The sequence below is a fragment of the Manihot esculenta genome, chromosome 18, assembly GCF_001659605.2.
Source record: "Manihot esculenta cultivar AM560-2 chromosome 18, M.esculenta_v8, whole genome shotgun sequence".
NCBI lineage: Eukaryota > Viridiplantae > Streptophyta > Magnoliopsida > Malpighiales > Euphorbiaceae > Manihot > Manihot esculenta.
In genome coordinates, this window is record NC_035178.2 from 4,884,948 (window position 1) to 4,907,751 (window position 22,804).

At 34.2% G+C, this 22,804-nt stretch overlaps 4 protein-coding genes across 11 annotated transcripts; 2 read left to right on the top strand and 2 right to left on the bottom strand.

The window, feature by feature from the left end:
- Window positions 1-1,123: 1,123 nt before the first annotated feature.
- On the bottom strand, window positions 1,124-2,896 carry LOC110606078 (uncharacterized protein C6C3.02c). 7 transcript variants are annotated; one of them, XM_021744823.2, is made up of 5 exons: window positions 2,742-2,896; window positions 2,248-2,304; window positions 1,958-2,044; window positions 1,688-1,860; window positions 1,124-1,393 (listed from the first exon to the last, which is right to left on the bottom strand). In XM_021744823.2, exons 1-5 carry the CDS (start codon window positions 2,767-2,769, stop codon window positions 1,295-1,297), a joined length of 444 nt encoding a protein of 147 aa, XP_021600515.1. In that variant the 5' UTR covers window positions 2,770-2,896; the 3' UTR covers window positions 1,124-1,294. The 7 variants fall into 7 exon arrangements, with proteins under 7 accessions (XP_021600515.1, XP_021600516.1, XP_021600513.1 ...); XM_021744824.2 differs by having other exon boundaries at window positions 1,958-2,038; window positions 2,742-2,895; XM_021744821.2 differs by having other exon boundaries at window positions 2,248-2,322; window positions 2,742-2,857.
- A 2,878-nt stretch (window positions 2,897-5,774) lies between these two features.
- LOC110606061 (protein CLT2, chloroplastic) lies at window positions 5,775-9,701 on the top strand (the record flags this gene model as incomplete). The annotated part of the gene is made up of 10 exons (XM_021744796.2): window positions 5,775-6,256; window positions 6,344-6,489; window positions 6,762-6,799; window positions 7,426-7,541; window positions 8,108-8,207; window positions 8,287-8,322; window positions 8,420-8,470; window positions 8,651-8,774; window positions 9,169-9,294; window positions 9,423-9,701. Coding segments are annotated over 10 exons (1,371 nt in total), but the record flags the coding sequence as incomplete, so codon positions are not given.
- Window positions 9,702-13,659: 3,958 nt separating this feature from the next.
- LOC110606874 (neuroguidin) lies at window positions 13,660-17,355 on the bottom strand. 2 transcript variants are annotated; one of them, XM_043952890.1, is made up of 9 exons: window positions 17,007-17,355; window positions 16,316-16,381; window positions 16,133-16,220; window positions 15,697-15,876; window positions 15,436-15,618; window positions 14,955-15,125; window positions 14,709-14,863; window positions 14,432-14,558; window positions 13,660-14,003 (listed from the first exon to the last, which is right to left on the bottom strand). In XM_043952890.1, the coding sequence occupies exons 2-9, from the start codon at window positions 16,360-16,362 to the stop codon at window positions 13,992-13,994; spliced, it is 963 nt and encodes a 320-aa protein (XP_043808825.1). In that variant the 5' UTR covers window positions 16,363-16,381; window positions 17,007-17,355; the 3' UTR covers window positions 13,660-13,991. The 2 variants fall into 2 exon arrangements, with proteins under 2 accessions (XP_043808825.1, XP_043808824.1); XM_043952889.1 differs by having other exon boundaries at window positions 16,999-17,355.
- Window positions 17,356-21,063: 3,708 nt separating this feature from the next.
- On the top strand, window positions 21,064-21,993 carry LOC122722517. Its single transcript, XM_043953523.1, has 2 exons — window positions 21,064-21,458; window positions 21,663-21,993. The coding sequence occupies exons 1-2, from the start codon at window positions 21,064-21,066 to the stop codon at window positions 21,991-21,993; spliced, it is 726 nt and encodes a 241-aa protein (XP_043809458.1).
- The last annotated feature ends 811 nt before the right edge of the window (window positions 21,994-22,804 follow it).

The window sequence follows — 22,804 nt, forward strand, 5'->3', positions numbered from 1 at the left end:
CTACTCTTTTCGATTTACGCTTCTTTCCCCGCACTTCACTGACGCTAGAGACAACCCTTCTCTCCTCAATCGGCGACATCTGCTTTGACTGTAACTCTCTTCAGGTTTCAAGATATTTTATGTGTATGTTCTTAAAGAATTTTATAATTTATGAACTATTAATCTGATTATTTGGATATGTTAAAAAATCTAATGATTTGCTATTTGATTAATGTAATACTGTTGATTTTTAAAATTTATGAACAATTAATCTAATTATTTGATTATAAATCATTATTTGCTGGATTGCTGAGTTGCTTGTTCTTGTCATTAAACATTTCTTCTCCTATTGGGTTGTGCAACTGTTAGATAGTTTATTTGGTTTTGTCATTGAAATAAATTAAAAAAATTATTTGCTAAGTTGCTGGTTTGTATCTGGTTCGGGTATTGTGCGGATATTATTAAACGGGTTTGGGACGGGTTCGGATAGTAAAATTAAAATATTAAACGGGTCCGTTTGGAACGAATTCGAAAATTGTATATATAATCGGGTTCGAATTTGGGTACTCTCTCGTTTACATCCCTACTCAGCAAGAGTAAACTAAACATTCCTTGCGCGTTTAACCTTTTTTTTCTTTTTTGGAAACACGACTGTCACTTCTCGAGATTTCTCCAATATAAGGCTCATTCATTCTAACTTCCACAGGGTGTTCCTGCTCCCAACTCACAAAGGGAAGTAGAGCGACACCTGTGCTCGTGTGGCTATTTTTCCTTATAAGCATCTGCTCCGCTGCGGCCCTATCTATCTAATCTTTATTTTTCACAATGGTAGTCATTGTGAAAAGTAGTGAAGTTCAAATTTTATTTATTTATTAATTTTTTATTTAGTAATCTCTAGCTGACTAGCTTGCAAAAAGGATCTATATATTCTCTAGTTTCAAGTGGGATTGCAAAAGGAAAAGAAAGAAAAAGGCTTTCCTTCTTCTCCATTCCCACCTTTTAATTCTAAAATGCAAAAGCTAGCAAAATGTGCATCAGGTCAGTTTATATCAACTATGACACCTGATATCATAGATAATAGCACGAATAATCAAAGATCGTAACTGGGCATTGGAAAATAAAAGATCATCCACCATAAGCAAAATAAAGAATGGAGCATCGATTACTGCCAATTTGCTTTCCAAGTTTAGCTTACATTAATATTCTTAAGATAAGAACATGAAAAAAAATCCCACCAGATCACCATATTTAGACAAAATATCTCCTATCAAATACTACCTACACGACTGATGAAAGGATTTCATCACAATCAATTTCAAGCACCCAATGCAGCCCCAGAACCCCTGCGGCATTCTTGTAACATATCCATGTAGAACTGGCACTTGCTGATGTCACTTCCATAGTTGTTCAAACACTGCAAATTAGAAAAAGGCAAATATGAGTAATTTTAATAACTGTAACATGCACATTCTAAAGTCATTATGTAATGTCTAGCAACTAATGTCATCAGCATCACAAGCAAGAATGCGACATCCTTTAACAGCATTAGAACCTCATAGCTGGATTAAACAAAAACAAGAACAATAAGGACGCCTGCATCAAATTATCTGGCAGGGTTGGAAGAGGGCCATGGAGAACCGGCATAACTTAGTTAACAAAGGAAATTCCTACTAAAGAATGTAAGGAGTTCAAAAGGATTGAAACATACATCTTGTAAGGCCTTGGATTGGCCACCACACGCATCACCAAAATTGTTTGTGTTCTGCACTGGAGTAGCTGCAGGGGCAGATGAAGTTACAGTTTCATGATGGACAATCCGTGGGCCCAGAACAGCATCCACGGCTCTGTGAGCCACAGCAGTCCCAGTACCAAAAGCCAATCCTGATTGTTGACGAAGTGGTAAACAAACTTCAATAAACTGCCTTAACAATATGATGTTATACAAGTTCATCATAAATGGACAAAGAAATCAACCCACCATCAGCAACAGCAGCACCAAAACCTCCCATCACGGGTCCATTTGCACCACGTACAGGCGCAGGCGGTGGAGCAGGAGCAGGAGCAGCTATAGTAAACACACCCATTTAGCCATAGTATCAACATGAACGATATAGGAAAGAAATTAATAATTGACCAAATATTTAAAAATATCACAGTCGGTGTGATTCATAGTAAATCAAGCCATTTTAATTTTATTCCCACTTAAATTTCTTAGCAATCTTTTATCACACATTTACATGATAATCATGTATCATGTATGACATTCACCTGGCGCGGGAGGGTTGCGTAGAGGAGTAGCAGTAGGACGGCGTAAACCTGAACTTCCTGCAAAATTACCAAGTGTTAAGAACAGAACGTTTTAATGTAATTCAATCAAGGGAGAAAAGCTCAACATAATAAATAAATAAATTAATTAAATTATTTGATGGAAGCACCCCCAAAATATTTCTGAACATCAACAACGTATCATGGCATGAATAAATCAATAATCGTAAACGGTGATATTTGCAATAATTCACAGACTATTTATCAAATAGTTCATCAATCTAAAATGTAACGTGATTCCATACAAAATCCCAGATCAAAATTTCTGTTCCAAACAAAATCATCTAACAAATTTAGATCCACTATGTGGTGTAACACAAACCTTATTTGAACGGGAAGCATATCAACGAATGGAAAACAAATACAAATTGAAAAAAAGAAAAGAAAAGAAAAGCACTTGAAACGAGAATAAAGTGATTCCGGGAGATAATTCGTACCTCCGGAGTTCCGACTTCGGCGAGGCATCGTAGCTGAGTCGCACAGGAAGAGGATAGCGAGCACAGACCGAGAAAATTCAAATATTTGAGACTTAAATCAATGACAAGCTAAGGTGTAAGGAAATGGCTAATCTTGCTATTTATCGGGTGCTGCGGGGCCACATTTTGCTTGGGGAGTACGCTTGGTGAGTTGGCTTGGATCACAGCCAATATTTCATGCCGCGGTGGCGTGTGTCGTGTCTCGATATCTGCTTCTAGACTTTTCCTTTTTCTTCTTTATTTTTATTAGACTTTTCTATTGTTATGTATTATGTAGATAAATAAATAAATTTCCAACCCAACCAGCAATTTATATAAAAACAAATTTATAAAATTTTAAATTAAATATTTATAAAATATAACTAAGATAACAAACATATAAATTTAAATTTATTTATTATATGAATTGGCTTTTAAATTTTCAATTTGTAAATATTTTTTTATTTCATAATTTTTATTCATTTTATTTTTTACTCATAATTATATTTTTTATTAATTTTTTAATTATATTCATATTAAAATATATTAAAATTTATTAAATATTAAAAAATATTTAAAATAATTTTTATAAATAAGATAAAATTAAATATAATTATAATAGTTAATTTATATATTATTATAGTTTAAAAAATAAAATAAATAATAATTTTAAAATAATAAAAAATAGACAAAAATTATAAAATAAAAGAAATAATATTTATTTTATAAATATAAATAATAAAAAAATTATTTTTTCATAAAATAGAATTTAATATTAATATAAGCGTTTAAAATTTTTTCGTGTTTAAATAAAATTTTCAATTATCAATAAGTTAAATATATTTCTATTAAATTTTAAAAATAATATATAAGCTAATCTAATTTTAGAATATATTAAATAAATTATTCAACTTATCAAAATAGTTGAAAAAGAGACTAACACCGTAAATTACCTCTAATTTTTCTTTTCCATAGATGTTTGAGGAAGGAGATAGAATCAAATTTTGATCACCAGAGAATTTTTATATATACATCTTACCAACTCATTTAATACGTGGTCTAAGCAGTATTTGATAAAATTGGAAAAATTGATTAAATGGCTTAAATTTAAAAATTCATTTCAATTTTATTTTTAAATCAATTTAATTTAATTTTTAAAAATTTAAATTTAATTAATTCAATTTGATTTTAATTTTAAAAAAATCAACCAAAATTGAGCTGACAAAATTTAATTTTGAAATGGTATCGTCTTGTCTCTTATCCCTTTTCATTTTACTTAGATAACTAGCTAGCTATATTATTGTATTCTCTCACACTCACACTTAGTCGCTCACTCCACATGACAGAACTAAGCGATTAGCAGCCAATTCTCACTGAAAAATTATGCATAGGATCAATGGTTTTTCAGGCCCAATTTCACCGCTTACCTTCTTCCTCCTTGATCTTTTTCCTTCTCTTTTCAATCTCTCTCCCTCTCTTTTCCATCTCTTAGATTCTCATAGTCACACTTCTAGCGAATTCGCTAATTTTTTTTGATATCTTTCTCTTCTCGATCTCTCAAAATCTTATTAATTTACACCGATACTTTCTCTCTTTTCTCAAACTCTCAGTCTTGCCATCAATTATTGAAAGTCTATTTATTGTTGAGCTATTATTTAATATGAGCTGATTCGCAATCTTTTTAATATTGAAAAATTATTTTTAATTTTAAGTGGGCTAAAATTGTAAAATAAAAAAAAATTGGTATGTAAAGTTTTCATCAAATATTTTATGTTTTTAAACTATAATTACATGGCAAGTATTTATTGTATCCTAAAACAAATTGATAAGTTTTTATTAGTTGAATAGTTTTTTCCGTACAAGTTTAAAGTATTTGACATTGTATTTATTAATCTATTAGTTTGATTATAGATATTTTATTAAAATTGAATTAGACAGTATAAAATTTATAAAATATCGTTAAAAAATGTTATAGAAAGCAATAAAGTAATATAGATATATATAATTGAAAAACAAACAAATAAATATATTTAATGTATTGGGATGTTCAATTTATCTTTTAAATTTAAAAGGCTTAAATATATTCAAATGGTGTATTTAATATTTAAATACATGTTGGGGGAAAAATAAATATTTTTTAAATAATAAAAATAAGGAAGAATTATTATTAGATTTTTAAATTTTTAAAAAATTTATTTATTTATATTTTAAAATTACTTAATTAATACATTTTTATATTTTATAAAATTAAAAATTTTAATTATTATATTAAAAATTATTAATTAACTTATTTTATTATTAATTAAATAAATTAAATAATATAAATATTTAAAATTATATAAATTAAATAATACATATAATTAAAAATTTTAAAACTAAACAATACAAAAGGGATAATAAAAGAATTTAAAAAATTAAATTTTATAAAAAAACACATCTAACATCTTAATTAAGAAAATTTAAAATATGTATCTACTGGTAAAATTTCTAAAAATTTAAGATTTAATATAATTCACCTTAAAAGTAAAATAGTATAGAATCCCGCTAAAAACTATTTTATTCAGCAAGTCGATTACAGTAATCGCGCTGCGGCCAAACATTCTCACTAATATGAAAATGAAAAAAGTTACTGTTTAGTATTTATATTATAAATAAACTCACCAGTAATTTTATAATTTTAAGAAATATATTAATTTAAAATAATTTATTAATTTTTAGATATTAATTATTATAAAATTATTTAAAATATTTATTTTTATAAAATTAATAAATTAATTAATCAATTTTATGGCACTCCATATTCAGTACGATAATAAATATATCTAGAGATCTTATATTTTATATTTTAAATTAATTTTTATTTTAAAAAAATCAATTTTATGATAAGATAATAATTATATAGTGAAGAAATAATTAATAAATTTTTAATAACTTATTAACATTTTAATTGTAATTTTCAGAAAGAAGAAATAAACTAAATAATAAATTTCTTGAAAATCCTTGTTAGTTTGACCATGCCAGTACGCCACACATTCAACGCCCCTCCCTTCTTCTCCTCTCCACCACCATTGTCCATTTCTATTGTTCTTCCGTAAAATCATACTGCTATACAAAACGATGTCGTTGAATGTCCTCATCTCTCGTTGCCCAATTCATCTTCATAACTACAACGTCAGTAGATCAATGTCCGTCCCTGCAAATCCCAGTCTCCGTTTTTCACAATCACAAACCCCACTCGCTGTGAGGTGTCCAAAACTCAGCCGGGATGGTGATATTCGCATCCATCGCAACTCACAAAATACCGCCAATTTCACTGTTCGCGCCTCAAGCGAAACCTCACCGCCGCACCTCGCCTCCTCTAGCAATAACAGCAAACTGGTCTTTGTTAGCTCTGCGATTACTGTAGCATTAGCCGTTGCCAATCGGGTACTGTACAAGCTTGCGCTTGTCCCTATGAAACAGTATCCTTTCTTCTTAGCTCAATTTACCACTTTCGGGTACGTTTTGTTTTATTTTATTTTCAGTTTTTTGGGTTTAATTTACTGGTTTAATAGCATTAACTATGATAGTAATGTGAAACACAGGTACGTGATGATTTACTTTTCGATATTGTTTATGCGGTACCGTGCAGGAATTGTCACTAGAGAGATGATAGGTCTTCCAAAATCACGATTTGTGGCAATTGGGATTTTAGAAGCACTTGGGGTAGCGACTGGAATGTCTTCTGCTGGTAATTTCGAATTTATATGCTCTCTTTTCGTTTAATCATTTGAAGTTTGGCAGTAAATAGAGCTGAAACGAGAAAAGGTAGCTGGCCCCAATCAACAATTAGTTTGATACTCTCAATGGCTATTGATTGAAGCCAGCGTGATTCAAAAGTTTATGCTTTTTTTTTTTTTTTTTTTGAAGTAGACAAAGAAAAATGTTAAGAGTTGCAACTAATATTTTCTATTTTATAGTTACTAATTGAACTTGTATTTGATGCTTGTGTGTCCTTTACAGCCATGCTACCCGGACCTGCTATACCCATATTGAATCAGGTACCTCCCTACATTCCCCCTCATTTGGAAAACTAATTTTTCTTGTTGTTTCATCTACAAATTTTGGTAGCTGTTTTATGATAGAGTCGTTATCTATTCATTTCGGCACCTTATTTAATACAAAGGAAGGTGAGGGAGAGTCGGCTTGAGTTGAAAGATGCATCTACCATCATGCTAACCTTTACTTAAATTGAAAGACACATATACCACCAAGTTAAGCTTGTGGGTGAGACATATGCCTTTTCAAAGCCTGAACTTTATGTTCAATTGGCTTCTTATTTTTCTGAATCTCTTACACACAAGGGTTACAATTGCTGTTTAAGAAAAAGGGACATGGGACAGTCAAGCGGTTGTTGAAATGAACAATGAAGAAATTTATAGAAAACAAAAAGGAACTCTCTGATTTGGGTATGGATGGCTATAATTGCCAATTCCCAACAATAATTCTAACTGTTAACATTATTTGACAAATATACATATATTTTTGTGTGTATGTCCAATATAGATTGCATTTATATTTCATGAAAGGAGAAAGTTGTATGAGACCATGTTGTGTTAGGCTGCATTCATTTGTTAAAGTTGCTTGCTATGGTTCTTATGGGCATTTGATCCTTTTTTTTTTCTAGACATTTTTGGTTTGGCAACTAGCATTTTCTGCCATTCTCTTGGGAAGAAGGTACTCGTTCAATCAAATAACTGGCTGCATGCTTGTAGCTTTTGGTGTAGTGGTGGCAGTTGCAAGGTATGCCAATCAGTTCTTATACACCAACACTAAATCTTATTCCAGGTTTTAGCATTTCAGTTTCTTCATTTTGTTTGTATCTATTGATGGTAACTTAGCAATGACTGATATTAATCTCAATAGGCATTTCATCTGTGGCAACCTCTAAACTTTACAACAAGTTAGCCTAATCCCAAACTAGTTGGGATTGGTTACATAGATTCTTTATTGTCATTCGGCTTTATTAGATGCCAAGTGGCGCATTAATATTCAAGCCTTGCAAGTTGCAAGTCCTTTGATATTAATTTGTCCAACCTTAGACAAATAAATCATGTGCTAATGTGTGTTGGGTCTTCACCAAGATTCCTTGAGGCTTACTAACAATTTTGTAAATAAGTTAATAGATCTAGAATCTCGATTGAATAAAAGCTTATTGGCTTGAGCTAGTCTCCCAATTAAAGTATGAAATGACAATGACTAACATATTATCATTCTTGTGGTGTTGGGTATATTTAGAAACAATCAAATGCTTGAAACTGGTGCTAAAGTGAGGCTAAGATTGTATGCTGCATGTTTTCTGATTGCAGTGGATCCAGCGCTGATCAGATGCTACCTGGAGTTGAGTTCATCTGGCCAGCTCTAATGATAATATCAAGTGCTTTTCAAGCTGGTGCATCCATCATAAAGGTTACTGCTAACAGGAGCAATTGTTCTTTACTGAATGTTGTATACTTAATTTAAATAATTGCCATTTGTCTGTCAACAGGAATTTATATTTGTGGATGCTGCAAAACGCTTAAAGGTATGCCCTATTAGCTACTGTCTTCCAGAAGCTGGCTGGCCTTATAACATTTTTTTGTTGCCGGAATTTCTCTAAGTCCTAGCTTTCTTCCATGCAGGGGAAGTCGCTTGACATATTTGTTGTCAACTCCTTTGGTTCTGGATTTCAGGTAATCAATCATAACTTGCACTAAAAGTTTAATTTGGTGTGCCCAAAGTAGATCATTCAGACACCAATTGGGAATAGTAGATTTCTATATCCCCATTTGCATTTAGCTGCTTGACTATTGCAGTTTTAAATGCAAGACACCTTTTCCATTTTTTAATTCAAAATTTCCTTTGGCTTGTAGGCTCTTTTCGTGCTCCTCCTTCTACCTCTATTATCAAACTTAAAAGGCATACCATTTGCTCAACTTCCTTCATATCTGAAAAGTGGTGCTGGTTGCTTAGTGAACATTGGAAGAGATGTACCAGGCAAGCTTTCATCTCTGATAGATTCAGATGTTTTAATCTATCAGAAATTTATGTTTCAATGTATGGTAGATGATATTCCATGAGTAAGCTGTGTGGAAGATTACAAGAGAGATCAAACTTCCATAATACAAAACCATACTCCGCCATTTTACTGTTGTGCACTATGCTTGATGTTTGTGGGGACTGGGTTCCAGTCCTAAAATCTGGTTGATGGTATTTATTTGTGCCATGAATGTTAAATGCTCCATAACTCTATGACTTGACTCATCATTATGGATTTTGTATCTCAGCTTGTCATAATGGTTGATTTGATCTTGTTCCTTGATGAAGAGGCACTTCGCAAAGTTTGTCCATCTCAAGTGCTTGCGCTTATATCATTTGGTGCTTGCTGCAGGCTGTGATGGGTCTCCTTTGCTTCCACTGCTTTACGTTGCTACTAATGTGGCTTTCAACATATCATTGCTCAATCTGGTGAAAATTTCTTCTGCAGTTGTTTCCTCTCTTGCTGTAATGTTGTCAGGTGCTCTCTCTCTCCTGTGCATGCTAAAAACATTCTTCAAGTTTGTTTACCCGTGCGCTCATATTGGCATGCAAATATGAGCTGTATGTAACCTATGTAGCTAATATGTGATTTGGTTTGCTTTGCAGTGCCAATATCAATTTATGTTCTATCTCTTCCATTGCCATATCTTCCAGAGGGTGCAAGTTTGAGCCCCTTTTTTCTGCTCGGCAGCGTGATCCTTGTATTGGGTCTTGTTCTGTACACTGTAGCACGGCCTGTTAAGCAGGCTTCAAATTAACATAGCATACTACTACTTTTCAAGGTTTATGTTTAATGCCATTTAGAAAATCATGTTGCATTCTTTCCTAGATCTTGAGCAACTAATTATGAAAACAAAAATAAATTTCTTTTATGATTTCTGTGCCTGTACGATAGTTCAAGATCTCTTCCTGCAAATTAATCTCGGCGAGTCCAGTCATTTTGGTCATTCATATTTTTATTTTTACCAACTTGTATCTGTTAGTTTAGTTTTCATAAATGTACTAGTAGGTCAAGCATAAGCCACTGCTGAATGGACAGTTTATGGATAATGATTATATTTTTTGAGCACTAAGGTCGGAAAATGTTTTATAGAAATTTTTTCACTTAAACGTTTGGAGTATTCGAGAAAATTGATTAATAAAAAATATTTAAAGTGAAAATTAAGCAATTTTTTTAAAGAAGAAATAATAAAAAAAATATTTAAGGTGAAAATTAAGCTATTTTTTTTAAAGAAAATGATTTTCTTTTTTAAAACATCAAGACATTTTCTGAAGTTTTAAAATTTTATTAATATTATTAAACTTTTTATTTATAAGGGTAATTTATAATGAAATTTTTGAGGTTTAGCAAAATTTATAATTTAGTTTCTATTATTTTAATAATAAATAATGTAGTTTTTAAGATTTTTTTTAACAAAATAGTCATTCTGTTAAAATTTATTGTTAAACTATGATAATTTAATCATTTAAATTTTATTTTTTGTCACAATTTAATCCTTATAATTTTAATAATTTATAATAATTTAATTCTTATGATTTTAATATTTATAATAATTTAGTGTTTTTAATTAGAGATAATTTCTTTAATTAATAGTTGATTAACAGTAAAATTAACATGATGAGCTGTCTACTATCAAATAAGTAAAGATTAAGTTGAGTTTTATTAAATTTCATGAACTATAATATAAATTACCTTATTTATAAATGTATTAATATCCTTTATGTTTTAATATTACAATTAGATAATTAGAAATAAGCTATTTTCTTTGAAAATTTTTTAAACAAAAAATATTAAATTACTTTATATACAACTTATTTTCAGCAAACAAGCATAGCATTTTATTTTATTTTATTTTTTATCAATTGTTGGTTTCAAAGAACCTTTACAACTTGGTTCTTAGTTGATATCTTTGTTTTTTTATTTTTTTTATTTTTTTTTATTTTTTTTATTTTTTTTGGAATTACAAGCACGCATTGAAGTCCAATTGAGCAAAAGTTGCAATTTTAGGGAAAGAAAATTCCCTCTTGGTTTCTCTCCATCCCGGTAGACTTGGTAAAATGAGCTTCTCCTTCCTACTTCCCCTGCAAGGACCGCCGCTTTTTCGTCCCCCGTCAGTGATGTATCGACTCGCTTCATCTTGGATGGGTGTATGTACAATTTGTTTGGTTTTGATTTACACATTTGGATTTTCTTTGAGAGGGTTCGCTTGAAAAGATGTTGTTCGGGATTTGTTTTGGTACTTGATGAGCTAAAGATCTGAGGGTAACAGGATTTGGACTCCTGCAGTGTCGTCGGGGCGGATTTAGATGGGCAAGAAAGTTACTACCCCTAAATTTTTGAAAAAATTCTTTAAAGTATTGAGGTAGTTTTATATATATCTAAATAATTAAAAGAAAAATTATATCTCTGATTTTCAAAAATTTAGTAGTTTATTTTTACTTTAAAATTACTTAATTAAAATAATTTTTCTTTCACAAAATTAAATTTTTTATTTTTTTATAAAAAAATTCATTAAAATATCTTAAATATTTATTATTTAGTACATATAATTTTAATTATATATATCATTAAGTCTTTATAAATTTAAATATATAAACTATCTAGTTTTTGTCACTAAAAAATAAACAAATTGGCTACCAATTTAATTGATAAATTAACTAAACAATATAATTTTTTTAAAAAACTTTAAAGTTTGATAATAATTTTTCTATAAATAAGATCTCAATCCCGCTACTATTTTTATTACAATTATCTTTACTTATATATCTCTCATCTCAATTTTTTTTATTATTTCATAATTTTTTTAATTTTTAAGATTTTAAATATATGTATTCTACTCGATTTTTTTAAAATATTCATAAAATAAATTACTAAATCATCGTTTAAAATTTTTTATATATAGTATTTTTATTATTAAAAAGTAATAATTATTTTTGTTCATCTTTATTTATAAGATTGAAGTTATATATCTTACATTGTTTAAATATAGAAAATAAATTTTACATAAGAAAAGAATTTTATGAGTAGTAGTTTTATGTATTTTTACATTTAGAAAAAAAATAAATTTTAAATTTAATAAATAAGGTGTTATATTATTTAAAAATTAAAAATCTTGCATGATAAAATCAAATAATATTTTTATATAGTAATTTAAACTACTCATCATAAAAAAATTAAAAACTCATATTTTACCTTTTATATGAGAAAATTAATTTAATTTGCAAAAATTTGATATATATAAATTTTATTTTCTTATTTTATTTAAACTTGATTTTTAATTTGACTATTTTATTTTTTTTATGTGTATATAAATAATAATTTTTTTTAAAATGAGTAAAATTTGAGATTTTATTTAGAAAATAAAATTGAACTCCTTTAACTTTAATTCATTCCTTGCCACTTACTGTAATTTTACTCAATGAAGAAATTAATGAATTGAAAGTGGTTGAAAGATAAATATATATCAGTAGTAAACGAGAGTAATGGAGTTGATTGCTATGTTCGAAAAAGTTAAAATTTTTTGCTTAGATGTAAAGTCATGATTTTTTATGAGGTTAAAACAGAATGTCATTTTTATTGTTAGTAGGGTATATATACCTCATTTGTCATTGGACATCGGACCTGTTAGGATCTTTTTAAATAGTTCAATAATGGTGGATAGTGGGTTAATAAATGTTAAGCCAATTAATCCATACTTTATCTGTCGCATATTATTCTTTTCATCGCAAGTGGATTTATGAATTCAAAAGTACACAAAGGAGAAAATCGAGTCCATAGAAAATCAACATTTGACTGAGATTTTTTTAAATCGTGTTGTCACGACTCCTGTTCATTACAAGTACATTTATGAATTCGAAAGTACACAAAGGAAAAGATCGGGTCTATGGGAGGTCAGCATCTGATTGAGATTTCTTTAGATTGTACTCTATGATTTTTTGGGGATCGTTTGATTTTAATGTTAAAAATTAAGACACAGTGTATTGATCTAAACAACATTTATATTTTATATGTTATCAATACTAAACTGTTTCTTTAAATATTAGTGACTAAAATTTTTTAAAAAATTAATATTAATTCATGTTGTTGTTTTAACAAGATTTTATTTTTAAATTAGAGTAAACTAGTCTAAATATTTTTAGACTCACCGTCTATTAAGTAAAATTATTAATATCAAATTATTTAATAATTTTAAAATAGAACGTAGACTCGCTTCCTATTTTTTTTTAGACTATTGATGTGGGAATGCTATCACACCAAGCTGCTATTGTACATGCACTCGGAGACGATGGCTTCACATGGCGTTTATTTTATTATGTTTGGATTTACCATACCAGGCAGGCAAAGTGCTGTTTTTCGATTGAAGTATCTCTCTCCTCCGGCTTGCTCATCTTGGTTGCTGGTAACCAAGCATCGGTAGTGCTTCCCTTCCCATCTCGATTCTTAGGCTTAGGGTTCTTGCTATATGGGTTGAGCTTCCAGTGTAGTTGTTTGGCTTTCTTAGTCGATATCTGTAACCTTTACTCGGGGCAGTCACATTGAACAATTAGATGGCGGCGAGGGGTATCGACCTGATTTCTATAACTCTACAGCCGAGCTGCATCAACGGCAAGACTTGTTTATGAAATGGCTGGTAAAGGGTTCTAAAGACTACAGATACCACCGTGGGCTTGATGGTAGATTCCCTGTTCCAGGACAATCTCATTTCTGAAAACATATATCTGCTAATCTAGCAATCTGTTTCTCTCTCCTTTTCAATTGTCTTTTTTTTTTTAATCATTTGGCATGATTGCAGTTTATGACAGCTGACGGTGAGCATCGATCAAATGCTGAAATTAATATGCATTCACACAAATGAAAGAATCAATAGATATTTAGAATTTAATCAACTCTGCATTCATTTAGTCATCAACTCTCAAAAAATATAGTTATATAGCCAGTATTTATAAACATATTTGAATAAATTCAATTTAAAGATAACGCATTTTTGCATCCCGCAGAACTCCAGAGAATACTTCATATATGATGGGCAAAATATTGATATGAGGAGGACCGAAACCAGCACCCATTAAGGACTCGTCTCCTTTTAACCTTGAATCACACAGCTTGAACAGACAACTGAAATACAACTTCTGGTTCCATACACTAGCATATTTAACGGATTTCAATTGTTGTCCTCAATATCGCCTCTGCAAATAACCAAAAAGGTCAACCCTAGTTAATACAAATTCCATATGCCTGGTACTTGCATGATGTCAAACAAAAATAAAAATGCAAGTAAAAAGTCAGCAGGTAGCCGGGGAGATCTTAAATAAATGATTTCTCTAACCAGAATCATAACATTCAAAGACAATTTAACACTGTTGTATCCAGGTGTTTTTTGGCATCAAGTTCTTCACATCAAACAATGAAGAACCAGAATGTGAAAATGTGGTCTCCCTCGTATTAATAAATGCAAAGAAACAGTCCTGTTAATTGCTATAGATTTCAAATTCAAAGCTTGGAATTGCCTGGAGGAGATTGTACGATACCAATGTGAGACAGAAGTTACTGAATACAATAGTCAACAGACAAGGAAACAACCCCGTGGCACATCAAAATGTTCAAAATGACATACCTTCCGTTTTTTCAGTTTTCCAATTGCACCACTATCATTATTGAAGCTTTTTGTTTGATCAACAGTATCACCTTCCAAGGGTAAGGTTTTGATTTCATCAAAGAAACCATCAGTCAAAGCAAGTAATCTGGAACAAGCAAATGAAAGATAGTCGAGGAAAAAAGTTATAAATCAACAAAACAATGTTTTTATCCAAATAAATCAACAAATTTTACATATCAAAACATGAAATATTTAACCTCCAAAAAAAAATATTATTGATTTAAACCAAGCATACCCGTCTCTTGATTTCTTTAAATGTTTCTCCTTCTTCTTCTCCATCTTTGTAATAGGAGCACGTACAAAGAGCTCCTCTTCTCGTCGAGCACGCTCTTCCCATTGCTGCTGATACCTAATAAATTCCCTACTCTCGTTTCCAACATTTTCTCTAACCTGTGGTTTACAATCAACCACAAAGAATCAGCCAAACCAGCACATGAAATCCCAAAGGGTAAATAAGACTGAAAAGCATTGCACAACTAACCTCTTCAGGTCTTCCCTCCATGTCATCTACCAAGTCTTTCATGTAACCCTCCTTAGCTCGTCGTTGAGTCTCTTTCTCCCTTCTCAAGGCATTTCTTTCCTGCTTTGACATCTTATCTTCTTCCATGATTGTGGGAGCAATTTTGGGTGGTCGATATGCACCACTACCATCCTATTAAACACAAACACAGGTTTAGAAAAGAGAAAGCTTTAGATTTGTTTCCAGTAACTATTGATTGGTATGATTCCTGAAAGCCCATTTGCTATTGAGTAAGTGCTTTTCAAAAAAAAAAAACATTAATTTAGATGCCATTGAAAAAAGTAGTTAGCGAAAAGCAGTTTTTTTATTTTGTTGTTTTTATGACTAAATTTTCTTAAGAGTATTTATTAATATTTTAATATTTTTTAACTAATATAATTAAGAAAGTATTTTTCTCAACACTCAATTCTAACAGCAATGCCAAACAAGCTATGAAACTCACCTCAGCCATCATATCATATCTGCTGACTAACATTTCGGGTTTTGGATGATATCTCAACAAATCCTCTGATTTTTCAGTTGCCTCTGATTCATTTTCCTTCAGATTTAGTTGCTCCACTGCACGCCCACTATCCCTGGTGAGCTTTTGAATTTGGTATTCCATTTTTTTGTCGATTGGCCGGATCTGCTTTTGAACATTTAGTTAAAACAAGAACTCTTTAACTAGATAGACAAAGAGGCATGAAAAAAGAGATTCCAAGACCTTCTCTAGAAACAACCGAATCTCTATAAGGCTCCGAACGACAGGATGTTTCTCAATTGACAAGCCTTTGGCCTTGCGAAGCGTATAATATACAAGCGACTGGCAATAATTTAGGAGCAGCAAATGTTTAGCCTCAAGATAGCTTATCCCGTCAGCTGTTGGAAAGTCATTTGCCTTCACCTATCACATAATAAAAAGAAGAACATTCATTCAAAAGGCTCTTTAGATAATCACACATGCAACTTTAGATATTTACAAAATTTATTTGAACACACACTCCCTCACCCTCCTCCCCCCCCCCCCCCAAAAAAAAAATAAAAAAATAAAAAATAAATAAATAAAGATTCATGAACAGGAAAAGACCTTAAAAAATTGCAACAACTAACAGTTTCAAGAGCAACATAATGCTTAAATAATAGAAAAAATACTTGCTTACCCTAGCAGTTAAAGCCTGCACCTTACTCCTCACCGTATCCAACACACTCTTCATTTCTTTCAGCAGCGCAGCTAATTGAGGAGCCTCCCTAATCAACATAAAAAGAAGATCAACGGAATCAGCTAAAACCCTAAGAGCTAAGCTAAAAATACAGAGGACAAAAAAGTGCACATATCAACTTACTTCTTCATGCTTTGATCAAGGTCTGAATTCTTAGTCTCCTCCATCATTTTATTAATTAAACACCAACTGCAATAGTGCATTCAATCAATTATTTCTTGGAGAAAAAAGAAATTTAGCTTGTCACTAGGGATAGTACCGACTAGGGTACCGTGAAATTTTAAGTACCCGAACCCGTTAACAAATAAACTACCCAAACCCATTTAGAAATTGAATTTCACTACCCGTATCGGTCCCAAACCCCTTTAACACTACCGAAAACTATCCAAACCGGGTTAACTCATAATCCCAACAGAAAATGAAAAAACAGAATTTCACACAAAATCTCACATTGGCATTTCAATAAAATACAGAAATCCATTTCAATCATCTCACAATGGTCTTTATTTCAACAAATTTTCAATAAATCCCACAATTACAACTCTTAGCACATTTACATAAATCTTAGCATTTACATAATTTTCAGAAATCTCACATCAACATTTCAGTGAAATTCAGAAACCTATTTAAATAATCTCACAAAAACAACTCTCAATTCATTTACAATAGTCTTTATTTCAATAAATCTCACAAACACCACCCTAACGCATTCACATAAATCTGAGCATTTCCACAAATTTCAGAAACAAACGTCGATAAATCTCACAAATCTAGAAAGCACGAAACTGAAACCACAATCTCAATACCCTCAAACCTGCAGTGACTGAGGACGTAGACTAGAGTGGCGAGGAGCAGTAGCAGCGTGACTGACGACAAGAACCAGTGGCGAGGAGCAGCAACGAACGGCAGAAGGAGTGGACCAGCGGACGCAGCAACAAGGACCAGAGGAGCGGTGGAGGAGAGCAAAGAAGCAACCAGAACCAGGGACACAGCGACAACGTTGAAAGCGTGAAAATAAAAAGGATGATCGGCGGGAGGCGCGCGGCTGTACCAGAGTAAGCGGCGGAGACGCGGAACTCGGGAAGGGGGATGGGGGATGGGCGGCGGTTTGAGAGTTGATAGAGAAACGTAACTTGGAAGGGTTTTGGTAGGGGTTTAAGAATTTTGTCGGATAAAGGGATTTAAGGGCTTGGTTATTTAGTTTTATTTTTGTTATTTTAATTAATATTTTTATAGTTTATATTATTTAAAATATTTAAAATAATATGTATTAATTTATGTTATATTTTATTGAAGAGTTGTTTTATATATTATACAAAATATATATTCATATTTTTTATGACCTTATCATGACTATCAAAATCTATTATGTAGACCTATCTTCTAGCAGGCAGTCTAGGCCACACTCAAATAGATCGAGCAAAATAAGACTATGATCTAACGAAGAAAGATCCATTTCACCTGACTTGATGGGTTAATTGGAAAAAATCCATCTATATCTAGGATCATGTCAGCACAGGCCTTAGAGAAAATTAAATAGTCACCTGGCGATGGAGAAAAGGGTAGTACATCCATAAGTACGGCTCTGTACGTAAAACTATAGTAAAGTGACGGTTATACGTCACTAGAGGATAAAAGGAAAAAAGAATAAAGGAAGAGGAGGTGAACCATTTAAACCAAACTCACTCTCACACATATCCTAGGATCTCAGATCATCAATTGGCGCTGTCTGTGGGAACGAAGGAGATCTTTTAATCATCGAGTTCTCATTTTCATCACGCTCATTGAGATCCACATGGCCAATCACGGTGAAAACCACACTGAAAACACCCAAAATGACCCAAGTTCTACTCAGAAAGGACCACAGTTTTTATTTTTCAGCCCTACAGCCCCATTGAACCAGCCGTCCATTGTAATACCCGGCTAGACTCCGGTATCGGAATTCCTACCGTCCGGTGGAATCTCGGGTGTCGGAGACCTCTAGAAGGGTAAAATCATGTTTTTATAAAATGTTTTAATGTATTTCATGTTTTTAAGGTAGAAGGAAACTGAGTTTTTGCATGAAAATAGTCTTGGAGGAAGACCCAGGTTCGGCCGCCGAACATGCATGCGCTTCGGGAGTGCTTTAGGCCCCCGAAAGCATAAGTGAGGGAAGTCCAGGTTCGGCCGCCGAACATGGCATGCATGCGGAGGCACGTTCGGCTCCCGAATGTGGCCTGGCCAGCCACCTATAAAAGGGTCCCTTAGCCGAAAACGGGCGAGCTTTTCTCCCCATTTTCGGCCAAGGTGAGCTCTCCGCCGTCCCTCACCGATCTTGAGTTTCTTCCTTTAAATCTTTCACGATTTTCACAAGTTTTCACTTTGTTTTGAAGATTTTCGAGTATAAAGCAAGTTTTGGAGCTTTGAGGTTCAAGAAACTAAATCTCTCCCATCTCCGAGCTAGGGTCGTTTTCCTCTCGATCTTCAAGAGGTAAGGGCCGATCTTGAGCTCACTATATGTTTTAAACAAGTTTTAAGTTGATTCTTGGGGTAGAAATGCATGTGTAGGTTTTGGTTGGTTTTATGGGTTATGTTAAGTTTTTTAGCAATGTATGATGTTTGTGGTTGCTTGATGTGTTGTAGTTGGGGTTTTTGATAGTTTGAAGCCCCTAGGAGCTTATGTATGTGTTTATGCATGTTTTGGTTGAGTTATATGCATGATTGAAGGTTTTGGGAGGCAAATGTGCATGAGGAGCTGAGTTTCTGCCCTTTTGGCAGAAACCAGGTTCGGCAGCCGAAGGACTTTCGGCCGCCGAACCTGCCTGGGAGGCAAGCCTTTCGGCTGCCGAAGCCTGCCCCCGAAAGAGGACTTTCTTCTCTGGAGGGTAGTTTCGGCCGCCGAAAGTGCCGCCGAACATGCATGAGTTTCGTCTCTGTCTGGGAGTTTCGGCTCTGTCTGGGAGTTTCGGCCGCCGAAGGTGCCGCCGAACCTGCCTGACTTTCGGCTCTTGAGGGACTTTCGGCCGCCGAACCTGCCGCCGAAAGTGTCCTATTCAGCCTTCCATTGCATGTTTTGCATGATTGTTTTGAGGTTTTTTAGGGGGTTTTTGGGGGATGTTTTTAGAGTTATGTTCTAGTTGTTTGGTCCCTCATTTGAGTCCACCTGTGTAGGTTCGGACCCGAGGAACCGAGGACCCCAGCAGTGAGTCAGCTGCTTCAGTCATTGTCAGAGCTAGCTGAGGTGAGTAGAATAAACCTTTATGTTTTAAAGCAAATCAATTATAAAGTTTTGAGCATGTTCATGCATCATGAATGCCATGTGATGATTTAGGTTGTTTGCATTAGAATTCACGAATATGTTGCATTGCATTCTATGATGTTGATGTGGATTGGTTATTGGATGACCCTTTAGTCCTCATATGATATGATATGATGATGATACGGCATGATATGGTATGGAAGTCCGGTTGACCCATTCTACGTCCCGGCACTATGTAAGAGAAAGACTGGTTGACCCATTCTACGTCCCGGCACTTTGGAAATGTTATGTTATGATATGTTTAAGAGAAAGACCGGTTGACCCATTCTACGTCCCGACACTTTAGAATGTAGAGGACTATTGGTGACAATACCATCCGTGATGTGATTTACCTGTGATGTGATTTACCTGTAATGTGATGCATTCCATGATAGCATGTATTTTAAATGTTTTATTATTCTGCTCACTGGGCTCTAGTAGCTCACCCCTTTCCCTAATCCCCCAGGGTTGCAGGTACGGGCTAGACAGTGAAGTTAAGATGGATGAAGTCATGAGTATGTAATAGATAGACGGTGGACATGATAAATTGTAAAATGATGTAAAGTTATAAATAGTTATGTTATGTTATGTAAATATGATATTGAGGATTAGAGGTTGTGCTTGACCCTATGTGTATGGAGATCCCTTTTGTATACATGATCTATACTTTATGATGTTTATGTTCCACCAAGCTCGTGTATGATGAAATGCCCCATTGGAGCCTTGATGAGAGCTCCAGTGTGAGATTTATGTTTATGTTTATGAATATGCTTATGTGAATGCATAGGTTGAGCTTGGTAAAAGAAAAGAAAAGTTCAAATTTTTATGTATATTCTTGATCATGTATGGGATTAAACAGGTTTACAGGTTGTTTGTCAGGCTTGCTACGGGTCCCGGCGGCCTTAAGCCGACCTGGATCTTAGCGCCGGTAGAAGTCCGATTTTCGGGTCGTTACATCCATATTGTTCAACCCCTCACCGAGTTCGGCAAGGACCATGCCTAGAACCACCTTGACTGACCAAGGGCTACAAAACATGACTCTTCAACTCCAAAATACTGCACATTGGTTAGGGCAAATGTTGCAGCAAAAGGGACTCAATACCCTACTGAATGTACCACCTGTAGTCGAAGGATTCAATGTTAACGAACCTCAACCTACCCTAAACCACCAAATCCCTCAGCAGAGCAGCAGGAGGACAGGCAAAGGAGATGGAGAGGGTAGCAAGAGAAATAAGCATGTGGCTAGAACAAGGGGCCGAGTGGTAAGGGAGTTTATCGAGAATGACGAAGTCGAAAGTTATTCTTCTGAGCCAGTAGGAAGTTCAGAAAGTGAAGAGTTAGAAATAAACTATCGCCTGGAAAAACGGGCGAGAAGAGAATAGGCAAATGTAGATAAGAAACTAGAAAGGATGAAGGAGCAGCTCTTAGCAGAAATGGGGGCACGAGAGAACAACAACCCCCTATTGCCGATCTCATCTCCGTTTGTGAGATGGGTGCAACAAGAAACTGTTCCTAAAAAATTCATGATGCCGCTAATGGCCGCATACAACGGCATAAGGAACCCTCGGAGCGTGTCTTGAACTACAAGACGTTCATGTGGTTGCAGACCCACTCTGACACTCTAATGTGCAAAGTCTTCCCTACCATCCTCACCAGACCAGCTCGGGCATGGTTTAATAGCTTAGAAACAGGAAGCATCAAAAGCTTTATGGATCTAGCTAGCGTATTTATCAGCAGATTCATTGTCGAGGTCCCAACAGAGAGGAAGACTAGCTATCTAGAAACAGTTAGACAAAAGAGAAATGAGTCCCTGAAGGAGTACGTGGCCAGGTTTAACTCAAAAGTTTTGCAGATCCCCGAGCTCGATGAGGCCAGAGTGGTAGAAGCCATGCAAAAAGGGACTACTTCCCCTGAGTTTTTTGGCTCATTGTGTAAAAAGCCACCTACCACCCTAGCAGAGCTGATGAAAAGGGTAGAGAAGTATATAAGGCAAGATGACGCCTAAACCACTAGTAGATTCGCCCGGGAGACAGAAGATAGAGGGAAGGCCGTGGAAGACAAACGACCTAAAAGGCAAGAGCAAAGGCAGAACCGGGGGCCGGAGGCATTGAACAGGCATCAATGGGAAAGGAAGGAACAAAGACCATACCAACCTCGGATTCCTGAGGTAATCACTCCTTTGAATGTGTCCAGGGCTGAGGTGCTCGTGGCTATCCAGGACAAAGACTTTATACAATGGCCCAAGCCCATGAAGGCTGATGCGAGCAAAAGAGATCCGGACAAATATTGCCAATATCATAGGACTTATGGCCGTGACACTAACGATTACTACCAATTAATAAATGAGATAGAAAGGCTCATCAAGAGGGGGCACCTCAAGAATTTTGTGAAGAAACTGGAAGGGCAAAGACCTCAGCAGAACGTGGTGGCAGAGAGACCCCGCAGGCAGATAGGGGGACCAGTGAAAGATAGCTCCAGCAGGACAATCAACATGATTGTAGGAGGAACAGGGGGTTATGAGTAGAAGGGGGAAGAAAAGAAACAGGGATGGAAAAGGAAGCAGTACCGAACTCATACAAATAGTGGAGCTGTAACGACCCGAAAATCGGACCGCTACCGGCGCTAGGATCCAGATCGGCTCAAGGCCGCCGGGACCCGTAGCAAGCCTGACATATAACCTGTAAACCTGTATAATTCCATACATGATCCACAACATACATAAAAATTAAAACTTTTCTTTACATGAACATCAACCAAACTCAACCTGTGCATAAACATTAACATAACATTGATCCCTTTGTGGGATCTCATCAGTGCCCCCAAGGGGTGACATAACATACGTTGAGTTGGTTTACATAAACATCGTAAAAATCTCTAAGATCATGTGTTAAAGGGATAGCACAATCTATGGTCAAGCACACCTCTATCATCCATATACATCATCTCATTACATAACTATACTGATTAAGACATTACATTACAATTCGATCATGTCCATTGCTAGCTATTACATAAACATGACTTCTTTACTCTATCCGGACTCCCGCACTATACTGTACCTGCAAGCCTGGGGGTAAAGGGAGAGGGGTGAGCTAAAAGCCCAGTGAGCTGAACTATAAAACATTTTAACACTATGCTTTAATGAAATGCATCATAACACAGACAATTCACATAAGGGTTGGGTGAACTTGTCACCAATTAGTCCAAGCTAACATGGTGCCAGGCCGTAGCATGGGGTCCTGGTCTTCCTGTCATACATACATTACTTACCATTATTCCAGGGCCTCCTCTGGGCTCCTGGTCTTCGAGTCCACAATCGTGCCAGGCCGTAGAAT

Bases quoted from the DNA above. Each gene is read 5' to 3' on its own strand.
- LOC110606078 (XM_021744821.2), bottom strand. From the start codon at position 2,769: ATGCCTCGCCGAAGTCGGAACTCCGGAG. The intron at 2,323-2,741 runs GTACGAATTATC...TTCTGTTCTTAA, and splicing joins CCGAAGTCGGAACTCCGGAG to CACTTGGTAATTTTGCAGGA. The intron at 2,045-2,247 runs GTGAATGTCATA...TGTTTACTATAG, and splicing joins ACGCAACCCTCCCGCGCCAG to CTGCTCCTGCTCCTGCTCCA.
- LOC122722517 (XM_043953523.1), top strand. From the start codon at position 21,064: ATGTGGTTGCAGACCCACTCTGACACTCTAATGTGCAAAGTCTTCCCT. The intron at 21,459-21,662 runs GCAAGATGACGC...GAATGTGTCCAG, and splicing joins AGGGTAGAGAAGTATATAAG to GGCTGAGGTGCTCGTGGCTA.
- LOC110606874 (XM_043952890.1), bottom strand. From the start codon at position 16,362: ATGATGGAGGAGACTAAGAATTCAGACCTTGATCAAAGCATGAAGAA. The intron at 15,126-15,435 runs GTGAGTTTCATA...TGTGTTTAATAG, and splicing joins GATATGATATGATGGCTGAG to GATGGTAGTGGTGCATATCG. The intron at 14,559-14,708 runs GTATGCTTGGTT...TGCTTGTTCCAG, and splicing joins TTAAAGAAATCAAGAGACGG to ATTACTTGCTTTGACTGATG.